Source organism: Cygnus olor, chromosome 2 (assembly GCF_009769625.2).
Source record: "Cygnus olor isolate bCygOlo1 chromosome 2, bCygOlo1.pri.v2, whole genome shotgun sequence".
In the NCBI taxonomy this organism is placed as follows: domain Eukaryota; kingdom Metazoa; phylum Chordata; class Aves; order Anseriformes; family Anatidae; genus Cygnus; species Cygnus olor.
This window is the reverse complement of record NC_049170.1, coordinates 10,557,502-10,574,769: the sequence shown is the minus strand read 5'-3', so window position 1 is coordinate 10,574,769 and position 17,268 is coordinate 10,557,502. Positions and strand designations below refer to the sequence as shown.

The 17,268-nt window shown below is 40.9% G+C and overlaps 1 protein-coding gene across 1 annotated transcript in view; it reads left to right on the top strand.

The window, feature by feature from the left end:
* The first annotated feature begins 1,840 nt into the window (after positions 1 to 1,840).
* Positions 1,841 to 17,268, top strand: part of PTPRN2 (protein tyrosine phosphatase receptor type N2) — a 647,833-nt gene continuing 632,405 nt past the window's right edge. The window contains 1 exon segment of the mRNA XM_040547991.1: positions 1,841 to 2,128. Coding sequence (XP_040403925.1) covers positions 1,993 to 2,128 — 136 coding nt within the window. The 5' untranslated portion in view covers positions 1,841 to 1,992.

Below are 17,268 nucleotides of genomic sequence, written 5' to 3'. Positions count from 1 at the left end.
GGGCCAGCACCCAGCAACCACTGTCCATATATTTTTTTGAAATTTCTGTTTTCTGAATCAAATATTGCTCTTGTTTGCAGCCAAGATGGCAGCCTTAACCACCCAGCAAAGGAGGAGGCTTTGCACTAAGCTCTAGAAACCATGACTCTTCCCTAGCATAGAGGCTTGCGCTTTTCCCTGAGTAAAACAGAATTACAGGAGTCTGCAACTGTTCATCCGGGCACCAGGAGCTGTAAGTCCTCCATTTGGGCCCTGCAGACCTCCCCGCAGCCCCGTACCCAGAGCCTGGGGTAAGGCTCACCCCTGGGCCACCAGACTTGGCAGGTGCCAGCTGGTCCCAACGTGGTGGCTGGATGCTGTGTGTTGACCCTGGTCCAGCTGCCACTTTTGTGAGCAAGGAAGAAAAGGTGGTGGGAAAGTGGCCGTGGGAAGCCCTTTAGACATCTCATGCTTTTCCAGGATCAGTTTGTTCTGTGGGCTTCCTTAACTTAATTTTCTGGTCTATGGCAAAGTCACTTCATGTATTACAAATCTTAATCCTTTAAAGTACCTTTGAGTGTGTCTGTCATGACTCTGACTAAAGTCAGGGATGAAGTTTTCTCAGGGAGTAGAGAGCTGTTTACCTCAGGTATGAAGACGATTGGAAGAATCTGAACTTCAGCAGCAAAAGAGGAATTAAGTAGATAGATGTTGGGGTGACGGACGGGGCTGGTACCCAGCCGTCCCTCACAGCAGCACAGAGCTGGGTGTCCTGGCCAAACATGGATCTCCTGCCCACAAGCACGGCAGCTGCGCTATTTCAGCCTGGGGACTGCAAATTGCTGCGTTGAGGACTCAGTACATGACACTGAGAGTTTGTGAATAGAGGTAGTCAATCATAGAAAAATCATAGAATTAGTAAGGTTGGAAGAGACCTCCAAGACCATCTAGTCCAACCATCCCCCTACCACCAGTGTCACCACTAAGCCATGTCCCTAAGCACCACGTCCAACCTTTCCTTGAACACCCCCAGGGACGGTGACTCCACCACCTCCCTGGGCAACCCGTCCCAACGCCTGACTGCTCTTTCTGAGAAGAAATGTCTCCTCATTTCCAACCTGAACCTCCCCTGGCACAACTTGGGGCCATTCCCTCTAATCCTTTCACTAGTTACCTGCGAGAAGAGGCTGACCCCCAGCTCCCCACACCTTCCTTTCAGGTAGTTGTAGAGAGCAATGAGGTTTCCCCTGAGCCTCCTCTTCGTCATACTAACTAACCCCAGATCCCTCAGTTCCAATGTGTTTGTGCCTGAGCCCGCTGCTCCCTCCCACAGCCAGACCCAGTGCTCCCAGTCCCAGAGTAAGCTGGGGATGGTGGTGAGTGGTGGAGGATGAGGGGACCACAAGTGCTTCAGGTGCTGGAGGTGCTGGTCTGAGGCCTCACAAGGTCCTGCAGCGCGGACTTTTCTGTGGAAAAACCCTATGGTAAATAAATGACTACTGAGGAGGCCACAAGGAGAATCCACCCACCTAGCGCATTTTCTAGGACAAAACTTTGACACGGGCTGCACTGGGTTTACACGCGTGAGGCATTCACATTGAATACATCCTCCCCCCCACACACACACATCTCCAACGCCCCATTTCTCGGCCATCTTCGTGTGGGGGCTTCAAGCGGGAAGACTCCGGGGCCCCTAACCCGGGTCAGGCTCAGCCCCAAGCCCCGTCCCCGGTCCTCCCCGCGGGTCCGGGCGCCCCCGGGCGGGGAAGGAGGGAGCCGGGAGCGGGCAGCAGGCAGCGGGGAGGCGGCGCCGCCGAGCGGGAAGGGGCAGCCCCCCGCCTCCGCCGGGCGGGCCGGGGCGGAGCGGAGCGGAGCCGGCTCGGCGGCGGTCGCTGTCCTGGGTGTTGAACCGGCTGCGGGAGAAGGCGAAAGGGAAAGCGGGCGGCATGGAGTGAGGGGGCCGGCGGCGGCGGGCAAGGGAGCGGGGGGGCGGCAGCCTGCGATGGGCCAGGCATGATGGGGGCGCTCGGCTCCGTCCTCCCTCTGCTGCTGCTGCTGCTGGCTGTGCTGCTGGTGGTGCTGCTGCAGGTCGTCGTCGCCGCCGCCGCCCCGCGCAGCCAGCCGCCCTCCGCCGGCGAGGCGCGGATCGGTGAGTGGGGAGCGGGGCGGGGGGCGCGGGGGGCTGGCGGGCAGCGGGGCCGCGCCGTCCCCTCCTGCCCTCGGGAGCTGCCGGCCTCACACGGGCGGCCGCGCCCGTCCTCCGCTCACCTCACGGCCACCGGCCCCTGCACCTCTCCACCGGGCTCCCCGGCCCCCTCACGGCTCTCCCGCCCGTCCCAGGGGGCTGCCCCGGGGTGGGGGATGAGGCTCTTGGGGACGCCCCCGTGGAGCTGGGCTCCCCTCAGCGCTGCGAACTTCCACCGAGGCGAGCCCAAGGCCCCTGAAGTCGAGGTGGTGCAGTGGGGAGGCAGCCAGCCTCGAAGCGTTTGACCCTCGCCCCAGCTGAGGGGTTTCAGCCCTCATAATTGGAAAATGCAGGAGAGCCCCAGGCCACAGCCCCCCCTGACTTTTGGGGGTGACCACCCCTCAGTCGTTCTGCCAGAGGTGGGAATCAGCAGGGCTGAAGTGGTTAAGGTTGGTTCAGAGGTGTCTAAAAATACCCAGTCCAGCCCCACGAAGACCATTAAGCAGCCTCCTTCTGATGAGATGTGCCCAGACAAACCCCTTCCTCTTTTAGAGGACACCTTCTGGATTTAACATCTTGATGAAAACTCCCCACCTGCTAAAATCCTCCTCATGAGCAAGGAGGGGTCCTGAAAACAAACTCTGTGCGTTCAGGGTTGATGCTGTTCTCCCCTGTGACCCTCCCAGGCAGTCAGTCCTCCCCTTGCACTGAGGCACTAGTAGCTGCTCACCAGAATTGTCTCCAATGGTACATGTTAATACAGTCAGTCTCACTTCACTTGTAGTATCTTCCCCAAACTCACCTTAAACCAAGAAGGTTGTAACTTGTTTTTTGTCCCAGTTTAAGAGCTAGAGTGGTTATGGAGATCAGAGAGTGAAAGCTAAACTAGCTGTCTCTAAGAAACCTTTTCTTCAGAAGACAAAATATAAAATGACTTTCAGTAACAAAGCAAGCCTTTCGCAAAAGTATCCTCACGTATGCTCTGTTTATTAAGGAAGAATTAAAATCAGCTGACTTTTTTTTTTTTATTTTTTTAAATGAGGCTTCAGTCAAGTGGCAATAAAAATGATCTATTAAATGCTTGCTCTAGTGAAGGTGGTGATGCAAGGTTTTAAGGAGAAACATTTTGGACTGGATATACCCCTCCCTTCCTTCTCTCTCTCCTGGTTGCTATAGATATAGACTGTTTCTCCTTATCTTCTGGGGAGAAAGCTTGTATAAAAATTCTGAAAGTAAGAGCTGCAATTTTTGTGTTTAATAATAATGTGCTGGGTTATGCATTGTACTTTCAAACTAGCTACATTTTGATTCACTCTCCCTAAACATGAACTGCCAATCAATCTGGGTCACAAAATATTTTTCAGTGTGTTGTAGCTACAAAGCAATGTTTGTGTGTTTGTCACTTCCCTGTAGCTTCCCTGAGCTTCTGCCTTGGCAAGGATGCCTGCCAGCCTGTAAAGGCTGTCCTTGGTGGAAGGGAGTGGGGGCAGAGCAGGCTGCATTTACACAGTGAATCTGGTGGTCTAGGAGGTATGGTTCAGAGATCTGTCTATAGCAGTGAAGCAAGTTCAACCTTTCTACTTCTGGCTGGGATGGGGAAATCACTGATATCTCACAGCTCTGAAAGAGGGAGAAGAGTTTATTGCATTTTACAAGATGCAGGAAAATGTTTGCATTGCTGAAACTGAAGCAGTTTTAGCTCTCTCTTCTTTTAGAGTTCCTTTCTTTCTTTTCTCGAATGGTGTTACAAATCTTATTAATCTCGAGTTCAAACTATCTATTATAATAGATTCCATACAATTTTAGTCTACATTTTTAGGCACAAACAGGAGATGCAAATGTAATTTTACAAGGTATCTGAGTCTGGGGATTATTTGTGGTTATAGGTGGAAGATACCCATTTAGTTTCTTCTTGGACAGTCCCATTTTCTTTAACTGAAAATTGAACACAGATACATTATAAAACCTCTATAACATGTGCTGGAAACTGCGTTAAAAGCCATGTAATTACAGAAACAGTTTTTATATTAATTTGTTTCTATTAGGTGTTTCAGAAAGTCTTCCTAAAAGCTGATTCTGAAGTAGAAGTTTATGACCTTTACTATTTTATGAGATGTTTTAATTTTATTTCATTCTTTTTGTCTTTTTTTTTCCTCAACTTTTCTCTGTGCTTCCCAACACGGTAGTCATCTCCAAATGGTGATCTGTTTCTTTTGTCACATACTTACAAACTTGTTTAAGAAATTGGAAGTTTTAAAGTCATAATTAAATAAAATAATGTATCTTTGCATTTGTGCTTCTACTGCCTGTATAATTCATGAGGCTTTGTAGATTGTTCCTGTGGGAAGGTGTTTTTATAAGATGCTATTCTCAACAAGAGCACATATTGTCTTCTGCTTCTTCCATTTCTTGACATTTATTGTAGTTTTTAAAATGTGAACAAATAAGGAAAAGTATGGCCCTTCTCTCTCTGTCTCTTGCCCAGGTTTAGTCCAGGAAAGATATTATCTTTCCACAACAAAAAATACACTGAGTACATTTTAGTGTTCATTAGTCTTTGGTGAAACAGCAGGACTGGGAATTTAATACTCTAAATTAATCTTTATTTGTTTATAAAACACAATCCATTTGAGATTGTGGAACTTTTTAAAAAGAGTTTTACAAAGTAATCTTCTGTAAACAATCTATCCCAATTATGTTTGCTAAATTCTTCAGACTTGGGTTATTCTGGTCCTGTAACGATGGCTGTATAGATTTTTTTCTATAAGTAACTTTATTATTAGCAAATGATTATGCTGAGGAAGAAGTTAAACTTAAAATGTCTTCCAATAAACACTAGGCAGTTACTTCAGTAAAAAATGTGGCTCCACCGAATAAAGTATTTTCATGCAATCGTGCAACCTTTTTAGTAGATGCATTTATTCAGAAACTTGCTGTGGTATTTGATTTTCGTATTAGATATGCTGGGTGAAGTAGAGAACAAAGTAAACTGTGAACATTGCTTATCAAATTATTTTATTAGTCCTAAAATACTTTATAGTAGAAGTCATTCTACTATATACTGGTAAAGAGAGTAAGTGTGGGCATGCTGCAGTGCCTTCGCATTGACCTCTAATGTGTAAAACAATGCATATAACCTTCAGTGAATACGAGTATAATTTGGCAATAGAAATTAATCCTTTGTGCTGCTCATCATCCTGACTTTTTTTTTTTTTTTTTTAATCTGAAGGTTCTTCTTAAATGAGTACTTTAACATGCTGCAGAAATTTCTAGAAGCAGTTGTTCCATACACCGTGTAAGAAGTTCCTTCAAAGTTGTATTCAAATCATCGTTTGCAAATTTCTGCAAGTCGAATGCCTGTGATTTTAATTTTTAACTAATAAAAAGACAAGTTGGTCAAATTTCAGCTTTTAAACATGTAAGATTCTTTCGAATCCATAGCTGTGAGCATTTCATTTCATTAGCATTTAAATGTGGTTGACTTTACTCAAAGACTTTTATATAATGTTGCATGTAATTTGTAGGACTTTCACAAAGTGCGGCGTGTATGTTTAACGGTGGAAAGAAATAATTTCAGCATAGGTTAGGAATTTCCTGTGATTGAAGTTGAACAGAAGTAAGAAGTAAGAAGAACAGGGATTTCATTTACCATTGGTGGAAAGAATTTCTTCGGTGGGGATTCTTACATTACAAGAGGATGAAGTAAATAGTAGGACAAATAACAAAATAGAAAACTCTGAGTCAGCACTTCAAATATGATGCAAAGGATGTCGTGAAAGAGAGCCTTTGCCTGTGGCTGTTTCATGGGGAATGGCAAAAACGTGGATCTTGGTTTAGTTCTTGTTGGGTGGATGTTACCATGACAAAATTAACGTAACTGTTGTTCTCATTTCGCATTGTCAACTATCTTGGAGAACCATGACAGAAACTAGACTTAAATTTTGCTTCCTGCAGCAACTTTGAGCTGAGCAGAAGCTCACTGAAGTCAGCTTCAGCCTTCCCATTGACTTCCACAGCGTTTGGATCAAAATTCTAGTTGAGTCTTGCAGCCACTGGCTGAGAAAGCAGGGGAATTAGTTGCCATCTGTTCAGCAGATAGAATCGCTTGACTTTGCCATGACAGTTAGAGTAATTTGGGACTTCTCATAGGCACGGAGTTATACTGATATCATATTGCTTTGATATAATTATTAATGATATGTAATTTATAATAATGATAGCAAACAAATGTACCAAGACAATTTAACTAAGACAGTGCTATATACTCATAATGTGAAAGATTCAATGTAAGAAGTTTCCCTTCATCAAAAGTATTTACTTGCTTTCTTGTATTCTAGAAATGTTTCTAAGTAAGCAGTCATGTCAAAAAGCAATACTAATGTCTAGCTTGATATCAGGGTATGCGTACCTGCTAGTTCCATTGAAAAGGAGATAAGAATATGCATGGATGTTTTTGGCATCAGGTCATTACTGTTCTACACTGTCCTTTTCAACTTGAAACATATTGTCCACACCTTCTTTTACTGTCATCTGACTTGTATTTGTTGAGAGGTTCAAATAGACAGGAAGTGAATTAATTCATTTATGGGTAAAAGGAAGTCATCGCAGGTTGTTCTGGAGGTTGTTCATAGGATGGGATTTCTAGAGAGGTTTTCTTCTTTTATCTGCTTACCCGATTGAGAGGAAACAGACAAAGTTCTGGAAATACAAGCTCCTTTCTGCTTCACACCTGAGCGTACCTCAACATTTCTCTGTGTTGTTTGGTGAAGTAGAATAATATTTCTACTTGTCTTCTTTTTTCTGTTACCAAGGAAGAATACCAGTCCTCAAAACTTGATCATACTGCACCATCATCATGCCGTGCCATCAGTCAGTCTGCCAAGAGGAAATGAGGTTACTCCTAGTTGTTAGATCCTGCAATACTCGGACAGTTCTGCTAACAGCAAAGGGTACTTAATGTTGACACGTTGATGATAAATAAGCAGTTGCCTGTGAACTTTGTCACAGTGAACAGCAATGTTTTTAAACATCAGTGTGGAGAGACTGCCCTTAGTGAAACAAGGGCAACTGCAGTCCCTGAAGGCTGTGGAGGCCACTGATAAGTGGGGAGCTGAGGTTCATTGATCAGGTTTACATTGTCTGGAAAGAGAGCGTAAGAATATGAGCTCACATTTAGGTGATTACCATTGGTCATATACATTGAAATCCACAGGAAGGAAGCCAAAAAGTAGTATATATGCCAGCTTCCTCAAAACAATATTTGTTTTGACCTCACTGTAAGCCTAAAATTTTGAAAAACCTCTGAAGCTACTCTTACAAGAACAGGATATTTAAGGTCTTGCTAAAATCCGTGTTAGTGTTTACAAGCAGATTTAGGAGGGCATCCAATGAAGACTGAAGGAAAGATCAACCTGGTCCTGGTGATAAAGCTGGCAAAGGATGGAAAGCATCCAAGAGGGAAAGTTCACTGCTAATCTCCGTTGAAGACAGGATGTGTCTGGATGTGTCTTTGGTCAGGCTCATTCTTGATAAATTTAGGAAGTTAAGTAATGTTGTTGCTGGTGAAATGGCTTTATGTTTGCAGATGAAGAATAAGCAGGTGAAGATGCAGAAGAAGAAGAGACAAACAGCTTGTTTGCAGGGGAACAATCAGAAGAGAGGCCAAGGAGTAGAGGCATTTGGGGAATGTGGATGTTTAAAAAGGGAAATGAGAAATGAGGTGTTAAAGTAAATGTATTGGAATTGGAGCTCATGAATGGAGATTAGTGTGTTGTATAGGATCTACAAGTATGTAAACTGACGACTTGATGGAGTTACTCATTCTCATAGAGGAGCCAGTCAAATGCAGCAGCAAAATTGAGATGCTCAATGGGCCTGATGGAGGCATGAGAAAATGAGGCAAGGTGACAGGAAGGAAAAGCAGAAACATCAGTTCATTCATTTAGGCCAAAACCATGGCCACAGGGGAGTCAGGTAATGTGTGTAGACTATGTAAAGTTGTCTGGGGATAGCAAAAAAGGATGAATTTCTCCTAACGCGAGAGCTGGGATTCATCTAACTAAATGTGATTGTTGGAGCTAATCACTCTAGGTGCCTTTTAACCTAGATCTAGTTTATACATTTCAATTTTTCTTTCCCAAATGTACATAGCTAACACGGGTCAGATAAATATCTCCCAGAATGCAGCTATTCCTTTCCACTTAGTATTGTCTTGTGTAAGTTTCCCAGGACAGGGAGACTATCTCTCTGGCTATAAATATCTACGTGGTTGGTATTGCGTCGTAACAATGCAAAAATCAGACGCTCAGCTTACGCTTGGGGAAAGGCAAGCACTTCTGGGGAGTCATTCACCTTTCTTCCCCCACTGAACAGAGCCTAATGACATAGCTTAAAGTGAAGGTAGGTTGGTTGAGGATCACCTCCTGTGTTACTTCAAAAACAGAGGCATGACTTTGAGACATGTAGGTCTCACCAGTAAGCTGGTTAGGAAAGTCCTGTGAATTGTCTGGCACGTTTGTCACATAAGGGACTGAAACGAGTAATGCTGCTGGAGGACTTCACTAGCCCTGGAAAAATTTTTCCTTGAGACAGTCACCTCTGGTAATTGCAAACAGATAAAAGTGACCTCCGAATGAAATGGAAGAAATGAGCAGACTGGAGTGAGTGAGTAAAGGAAATAAAGCAGGTAAATGAGCAGGTAAATGGTCTGCAGGTAAGACGACAGACAAATGATAGGGGAGTCTGGTGGTGGGAGAGCTGAAGGAAAGGACTGTGGGACTTTCTAGTTTTGGACAGTCAAGAGAGAGCATGAAGGGCACGGAGGTTAATGTGTCTGTAGGATTACTGAGTTTTCCTATGTGGGTTTTAGGGGCTTTGCTTTGAGGGGGGTTAGGAGGACTCTATTTTTATCTCAACAATTTCACAGTGTCAATAACACACTATAGCATTCCCAATAACAGTAGGGCATTCAGAACAGCTGTGCTCATCAAAAACTTAAGGAACTGTTTTCTGGAAAGATTAGCGAGGCTTAGCTTTATAGAATTTATTCCTTTTGAGAAGGAATTTTTGAGAAGTAAAGTAGCTTAGGAAATTACTGCATCCTATTTTTTTCTAGAGTTTCTTTCAGCGCAACATACTTGACAAGTACTAAACAGTCTGCTGATGCACAGCCTTTCTCAACTGATAGTTAGCACTTAACATTGCATACCTACTTTGCTTCAAACTAATAAGTTGATAAAACAAGCTATTTTAAGGTGTAAAAATCAGTAACTAGACGATTTATGGGAAGTACAGCTGGTTGTAGTGGGTGTAAGGTCTTTTCTTTCAGTCATAGCTTAACAGCATGCAATGATGGTTACATAAGCTTGAAATCAGAGCCAACAAGTACAAGGTAAAGCAGAAGGATGTACATGCCTCCCAAAATGTAATATGCTTCCAGATGCCCTCAGAGAAAATAATGCGAGTGAGAGCGAGCACACATTACATAATGAACTTACAAAGTTCAACAAAAGGCAGGAACATCCACACACATAAAAAACTTGTTTACCCTCCTCCCCATTCATCTTTGATCTCTCAGGCTTGCACCTCAACACATTCTACAAAATACCTTACCAAAATCAATCTTCAGTGCTGAAAGACTGATAGATATTCGGGATTTCGGGCACATCAACATTTTCTGTTCTCATTATTCTGCAGGAGATAATTACCTGTCTGTCTCTTGCTGTCCTAAAAGGGCTAAAGATATTCTTCCTTATTAACATTCTGCTCTGCACCAAAGGGCTATCTTTCCCCTAAAACTTTCTAAAGGTGGTTAATACAATTCAGCTGAACTCAGAGCAGTTCTTTCTGACAATTGCTTTACTTGTAAGGCGAAGGTCTCATCCTCAGGCCCGATGACGAGTTTGTGTGTTAAGAAATGGTCTGTGTTTTTTCAACTATTACCAGGCAGCAGCTTTGCAATACAGAATGCTTGGCAGTAGCAACTGTTTATGGTATTCCTGCCAGGAAATGCTTGGTCTTGCCTTTGGACAGGGTATTGGTTTTGCTGAAACAAACAAAAAATTAAAAAAAAAATAAAAAAAAGGAATCAAATCACAGCCTTGCTCACAAGTTATAGCAGGGCTGATGTTAGTGCTGGTATCCCTGAAACGCCAACAGGGAGATGGGTTTGGGGATAGAACTATGTTATGCTGATAGTGCCCCTGAATTCTCCACAGCATGAAACTTTGACTTGTGTTGTCCTTATAAAAGATAGTCTCCTATTAACCTGAGCTCTCTGTCGGAAAGGATTTGGAAGTTAGATTTCCTATTCTATTTACTCTTCAGATGTGAATTACAAACATGGTAGCAAAGATGATAATCTGTGATTAATGGAGATAAATCACCACCAAAGAATGTGAATGTTAATTCTATTTTTAAAGAATATGTACATCATGGTGTATTTATCTTGCAGAATGATTTGTTATAATTTTAATTTAGATTGTGGAATGCTTTATGTACTTTCTGTTTGTATTTCAGCTTTCTTTGAGATCTGATATGATAGATGTTAGGCTATCAAACATCTTCGGTGAGCTATTACTCTTATAATGCCCATTCCTTTTCTAGATTTGAGCACAGCTCAGTATTCCAGTATGGGGTTAATGCAATGCCTTGCTTACACTGGCAAAATATTGTACCCAGCTTCTTCTGTGTCCTGCCCTCATGTCTTCTCAGCTAAGCACCGTTTCCTACTGTCACAGCACCTCCACATGGATTATAGCGACTGCTCCCATTTGTTGGAGGAGCAACCAGGCCCTATCCTACTTCTTACTTATGTCCTAAAAGAAGAAAGAAAGGAGGAAGGAGAGGAAGTTGGGAATTAGGCCTCTCTCATGGGTTTCTGGAAATAGACGAGCGTTAATGAAGACAAGATCCCAAAGTAAATACCAGGCAAATGAATGAAGGTAAACACATCTTGGAGTTAGTGTCATGGCTGACAGCGATAAACCCCAAAATTCTTCAGCAGAGTGTTTTCCTTTTAGATTTTTGATTTTGTTTGATCTATATTTAAGAAATGTCTTTTTATTTATTTATTTATTTATTTATTTGTAACCCTTAAAATCTGGGGTCCAGTTCTTCAATGTTCCCTTTCCTTGGAATGAATGAAATTTCAGTATGAACTGAAATTGCAAAGATTTTAAAATACTCTTGTTAGCACTACCTATCTGAAGGTTTATTTTGGTTAACTAGGTCAGCTCATAGCTATGATTTACCAACACGCATTACATTCAGGGGTGATTTCCATGGGCAAATTGCAGCAATAAAAGTTGCTTATTCAAAATGAATGCAACAATAGTAAAAACAAATGTTGAAGGGAAGAACAAAGTTAACTATGATCTTCTGTGCTAGCTGTTATTTTCCATCTTCAGAGCTACAGAAAAATGAAACGATGTACTTAGGAAGCAATTACACTTTTAGACAGGATAAAATTTATAATGCTATAATCAAACAGCATTTAAAAAGCAGAATGGGAAGGCTGTTTTAGTACTCTGCGTGTTTGGTTTTATGCCACCCTACCAGACAAAGATCTACAGTTGAGGGCTTTTTTTTTCCCTGTCCATTTGCTTTTGTTTCTCTGAGTAACACCTGCTCTATAGAGTTGGTAATCTGAAAGTAAATAACTGGGAAGGGAGGAGGAAATGGACACAGCACACAGGCTTGAGAATAAACAGCTGTCAAATGGCTGACATTTTAGAAAGCAGAGCACAGCTTTTATGAAGGATCTGATCCAGCTTGAATGGAGGATCTGATCACACCCAGTTGTCAAATTTTCCTAATTAAATAATTACCTGAGAGGATTTTAGAACAATACTTTATCACCTTGAGGTTGTGGAACTGTTTTTCTAGTTCAGCAAATAGGGAAGAGCTCCGAAATTTTCAGCTCCCCAGTGCCAGGCTGTCTGTGCAGGTGGCTACTAGGAGCGTAGTCGTGCTGCTTTCTCTGAGCTTGCAGATTAGGGAGGTTTATGTCATGCAATATGAGTTTTAGATATGGACAGAGAAACTAAATTAAATAGGGGTGTGTGTAAACAGGGGGAGGGTCTCACTTAAGCCTCAACACGGAGGTGCCAGAACGTGAAATGAGGTGTGCGTGTGTTTGGCCACCTAACACTTGTTTAACAGGGTGGGCTTCTTTTCATTATCTTTCTTTCTACCCATCCTGTATTAGGGTAATAATAACTGGCTTTCAGATGAGGGTTCATCACAGCACAAGAAGACTCGGCTCCCAACAGAAGTGTAACATCCAGCCTTTCATGAAGAGCCTCACCAGTTTTCCTGGAACTGTTCAGTGTTTGGTATAAATGAGAACTGTTGCAGGTTCAGTTCCTTCTGACGTTGCTGGTTTTAGTCCAGAGTTCCTGGATTTAAGGTGATTTAAGACATCAAATGTTTGAACAGGGCTTGCCTACAGCTGCTTTTATAGAATACGATTAGCTCTATTTAAGATAGAGTATTAGCAAATAAATATTTGAGCATTGTCTTTCCAGCCAATTTTCCATCATCTCTTTTCCAGTCTGGAGGATAGCCTTCCTTCAGGAGCTCCCACATTTTCCAGCAGGTGAAGAATCTATCTACCGTGGTTTCTGTTGAGTGAAGACTCATTCTTACCCGTTTTTATTTATTTATTTTTTTTTCCACCTTCCAGTCCCTTCAGCTCTTGTCAGCTGTGCTAACAGAACTCTGTTTGACCAGCTTCACCATTGCTGTGTAACCTTTGGAAAGTCCTTCCCGGTTTGTAAAAAAAAAAAAGGAACCATTTGCTGTCTGCAAATGTGACACTTCCTGAATACACATTAGATAAAGTGCATAACTTTCTTATTAAGTAGAGCTTCAGAAATTAATTGTACAAATGTGTATAAATGAAAGCAATGAATGCTGATAGAGACATGGTGGGAAACACAAAAACAGAAAAAAAGGGGAAGAGAAAGTGTTAGGAATAAATAGCCTTTAAATATGACAAGGTAGAAGTTGGCATAATCTCTGTTCTGCTGGAGTCAGTACACAACATCTCTTCTTCCTAGTCTTCGAAAGTAAACAATCAGTAAACTAGCAGCTCTGTTGTAAAGCGATTAATTTCATTATGTACTTTCTCAACACTAGTTCATTCCACTGTATTTTACATGCTGTTTATGCATACCTATTTTTAGTCACATTTCATTTGTGAATAATGCATCAGGTATTCTGATGATAGTTTTTTTTGTGTCATAAATCACTAGAGCGCTGTTTCTATAATAGTTTGTTACCTGAAAGCTATGATTAAGCCTGCCTGTTTAATTTTGGTTCTGATTGCCTATGCAAATACTTAGGCATATGCTTAACTATAGGGAAGTGCTCTTGTCACTTAGGAAATGGGACTGCTCCCCCTTTTTGCTTTCACCGTAGGCCACAAAGCAATTTTGATTATACCTCAAATTTGTATATAATCAGGACTTTTTTTTCATTTGTATTTGAGAACTTTAACAACATCCAAATTCCACACACTAGAAGAGTCTGTAATAACAAATTTCACAGTGCTGTCACCCGTGTGCATCTTTAGGGTTACTTAAAGAATTTGTGGTATTTCCAAATACGATAATTAGAGAAGGGTTTTTAAATTGAGAATAGATACGAATTCCTCAAATTACTTTGAATCTGCTATTTGCAATGCCTTCTGCAATAACAATACTTTGTCTGTCGTTTACTTTGTTCTTAATTGATATGGCACACCACTTTAGGATGAGTTAGCAGCTTTGGTTTTCATTCTTCTCTGATGGGTAGGTATCTGGTGACATCTGGGATGGGCTGTAAAAACCTACATTTGAGAAGATGCAAATTAACTGAACATTTCTCTGAAGGAGGATTAGTGCCAAAAATCCACTAAATGATGCTTTACAACTGCAAGAAACCTGAAGGAGTTTGTTTCTCCTCTTCCAAAGCTGATCCCCAGTGTGCGCATTGCCAACTCTCCCTCAAAAAAATAACTTTAACTGGACCTTAAAGATCAAGGAGAGAACACCAGGTATCTTGTAGTTAGAGAGCAAATAAATATAAGTTCCTGTGATAATCTCCAGATGAATGAATTTTGTATTCACTCTGCAATTTCTCAGTTCATATATTATCTATGTGTAGTTATTCTCCATATGTGAGAAATTGGAAATAGCTTTTTATTCTTGGTCTCATCTCAGGAGGTGCAAAGTTAAATCTGCGAATACATCTTTTTGCAAATGTAAGCTTTTTTTTTTTTTTTATGAAAATTGTATGTTGCTATAGAATTAAAAATTATTAGGAATTTTCCCTTTGAGGCAATTGAGAATTTTCTCCGCAGAAGAGAGACCACTGGGTGGCTGTGGGGAAAGAAAGTAGGACAGAATGCAGCAAGTGAGAAGTCATTATGGAAATTGCTAAAAACTTCAGTCACCTTTTCCGCTGCATTCTTATCCATGCTGAATATAAACTTGATTCCTCTGAGGAGCTTCCCTGTGCTTTTAACTTGACCCAGAACTCTCTTAAGCCAGTGTTTAAGTTTGAAGACCTTGCTAGGAAGATGATACTGTAGTGACGAAAAAGTGATATTTTTTTAGATTTGATAGAAAGCCTAAGTGTCCTTGCCTGAATCTTTTCTAGATTTCACAATAGGAATTTTGTCAATGTCACATGGTATTTGTGGGATGAATTATCAAAAAATAGTCAAGTAATGCAAAAAGGAAAGGGATGATTTCAGATAATAACTCTTGCTTTAAAAAGTCTTATCTACAGTAACATTTTGGCATTCTGACTAAAGGCAGAACAATCCTGAAGCAGGTAAATGTTCTAGATGTGGCCATACACAAACTCTCCTCAAAAAAAAACAACATTTAGTCCCAGAAACTGAATCAGAAATGATGCCAGAATTTGCTTATTAGACCCTGAAACGCTAATATTTTATAAGAAATAAAATTAAGTCAGTTTTTACTAGTAACTGTTAACATAGTGCTAAGTATTTCTTGCCACTGTGGGCAGAAAATACACGAGGTTAAATGTTGTGTTTTCAGAACTGTTCCAGCCAGGAGTCTCTGTCTGTATCAAAGTGCTCCCAGTGGCTTCCCATAGCCATGGGAAGGTTATATATAACTTTGGCAGTATAAAAGAAAACCACATGCCTTTGTACTATGCTTTGGATTCCAGTACACATGAGGACATGTGAATGGAAAAGATATTACATTAAGACAGAAGACAGATTTCACATATTGAGCTGGATCTTTCTGTTCACCTAAGCAATCCCATCACTTAAGCCTTCTGCTTGATGCAGAAGGAAGCAGTTTAAAACTCTGCAGCAGTTCTGTATAATAGCATGTAAAAGCTATTGAAATGACTTTATGTGGACTTCTGAGTAACCAAAATTAGGATTTGCATACACTCTTTAGCTAATTTCTTTGCTCTTAGAATTAGAAAGGAATAGGACAAGGATTTGTTTTATTTCTTGTTTTAAAGACTATTTTTTTTTCAATAGTCAGTTACCTTCCGTGTAATTTTGGAGCAATATTCCACTACTCTTCTACAAAGATGCATTCCATTCGTAAAATTATGGTTTCTGCTTCCTGCAATGCTTTTGTAATATGGAGATGTTGAATGAACACCGGTGAGGTCCATCCCTGTTCAGTTTGTAAGAATTTGTCAGCTACTAGTCCAGGGTACTGGATTTTTCACATAGAAAAAAATATATAATTAACAGCAGAATCTTTTTTTTTTTTTTTCTTAATTCCATTAGCTTAATCTTTTTCCTCAAATTAGTGTGAAATAATAAAAGTGAACCATCATGCATAAAATTTGTGTGCGAGGAAAGATTAAATGACAAGCAAGCTGAGTTTAAAGAGAAAACAGCTCTGTAGTGCAGTGGAAATATGTAATAGCACACTGGAGATAAGTAATTGAATAAGGTAGAAATGAGGTGCAGTAGGTGTATATTTTACTGATTTACCATGATCTTACACCAGATTGGAGGATATTGTAACCTCGACTGAACCCGTTTTTCATTGCCTTGGTTTATTTTCACAGATGAACCAAGTCTGAAAAAATAGTCAGGTGTGGAAATAAGCAAGCAAAAGATGATAATATTAACAGAAAGTCAAGACAGCTTCCCGAAGATCCATTACTGTTTTGTAACCTCAAAGAGTTTAAAAAAGTGGAACTTTTGAAGGCTTCTTTAAAGAATGAAGGTGTGAGATTTTTAACTAAACAAGAGCATCTTTGTTCTGTGTAATAGTGCTGTTAGTTATCTGAGTAGGCAATTTAAGACAGAACAATTCCTTGAATATTCTAGCTGTCAGAACAGGATTGTTCAGCTAAAACAAACCTATAAATATATACTTATTGCTTTCTTTAGAATGAATATAATGCAACAGAATAAATACATTTAAATCTTCACCCCAAATTACTAATATCAGAAAGTCTCTGTGTTTTTTCTCATCTTTCGCTGTTGTGTAGAGGTTATTTGAGCAATGACTATGAGTTTTTGCTTGAAGAGCAAGAGATTTCAAATTTCCCCGAGTGCAATAAGGCTATCACAGTGCTGCTATTTTTAACTTTTTGAGCCATTAGATTTGTGTGATCCTTGGATTAAAAGTGCAGTGTAGGGACTGAAGTTGTGTTTTACAGGAGCAAACAGAACAAGGAAATAAATGTTATTTTGTGATGATTTTGACTCTCTCTCTCTATATTTGCTTTCACTCTTTAATTGCAGCTGTGAGTGTTGCTTGGAGAGGTTTAAATTTTATGTGTTCAACATGTGGAATTTTTTTTTCTTAATGGTACTTTCTCATATGTCAACACTTTGGTTTGCTCCATATCAAGACAAAAAAGTAAAATAAGGATGTTTTATTAGAATAAGACATTTAAAAATATTATTCTTGGAGAAAGCAAAGTACTGAAACATTAAAAAAATACATTTTTTAAGGTAACACTGAACCTTGCCAGCCTGAACCGCCAGGTTTGGCAGCCTGAAGGCAGAGAGAAAGTTTTGCTATTCCTGGTGCTAGAAGCTGTAGCAAGCTGTACCTGCAATTCCTCGTATGGCTGTGCTGGGCAGGATGGAAATTGCCGAGCTACCG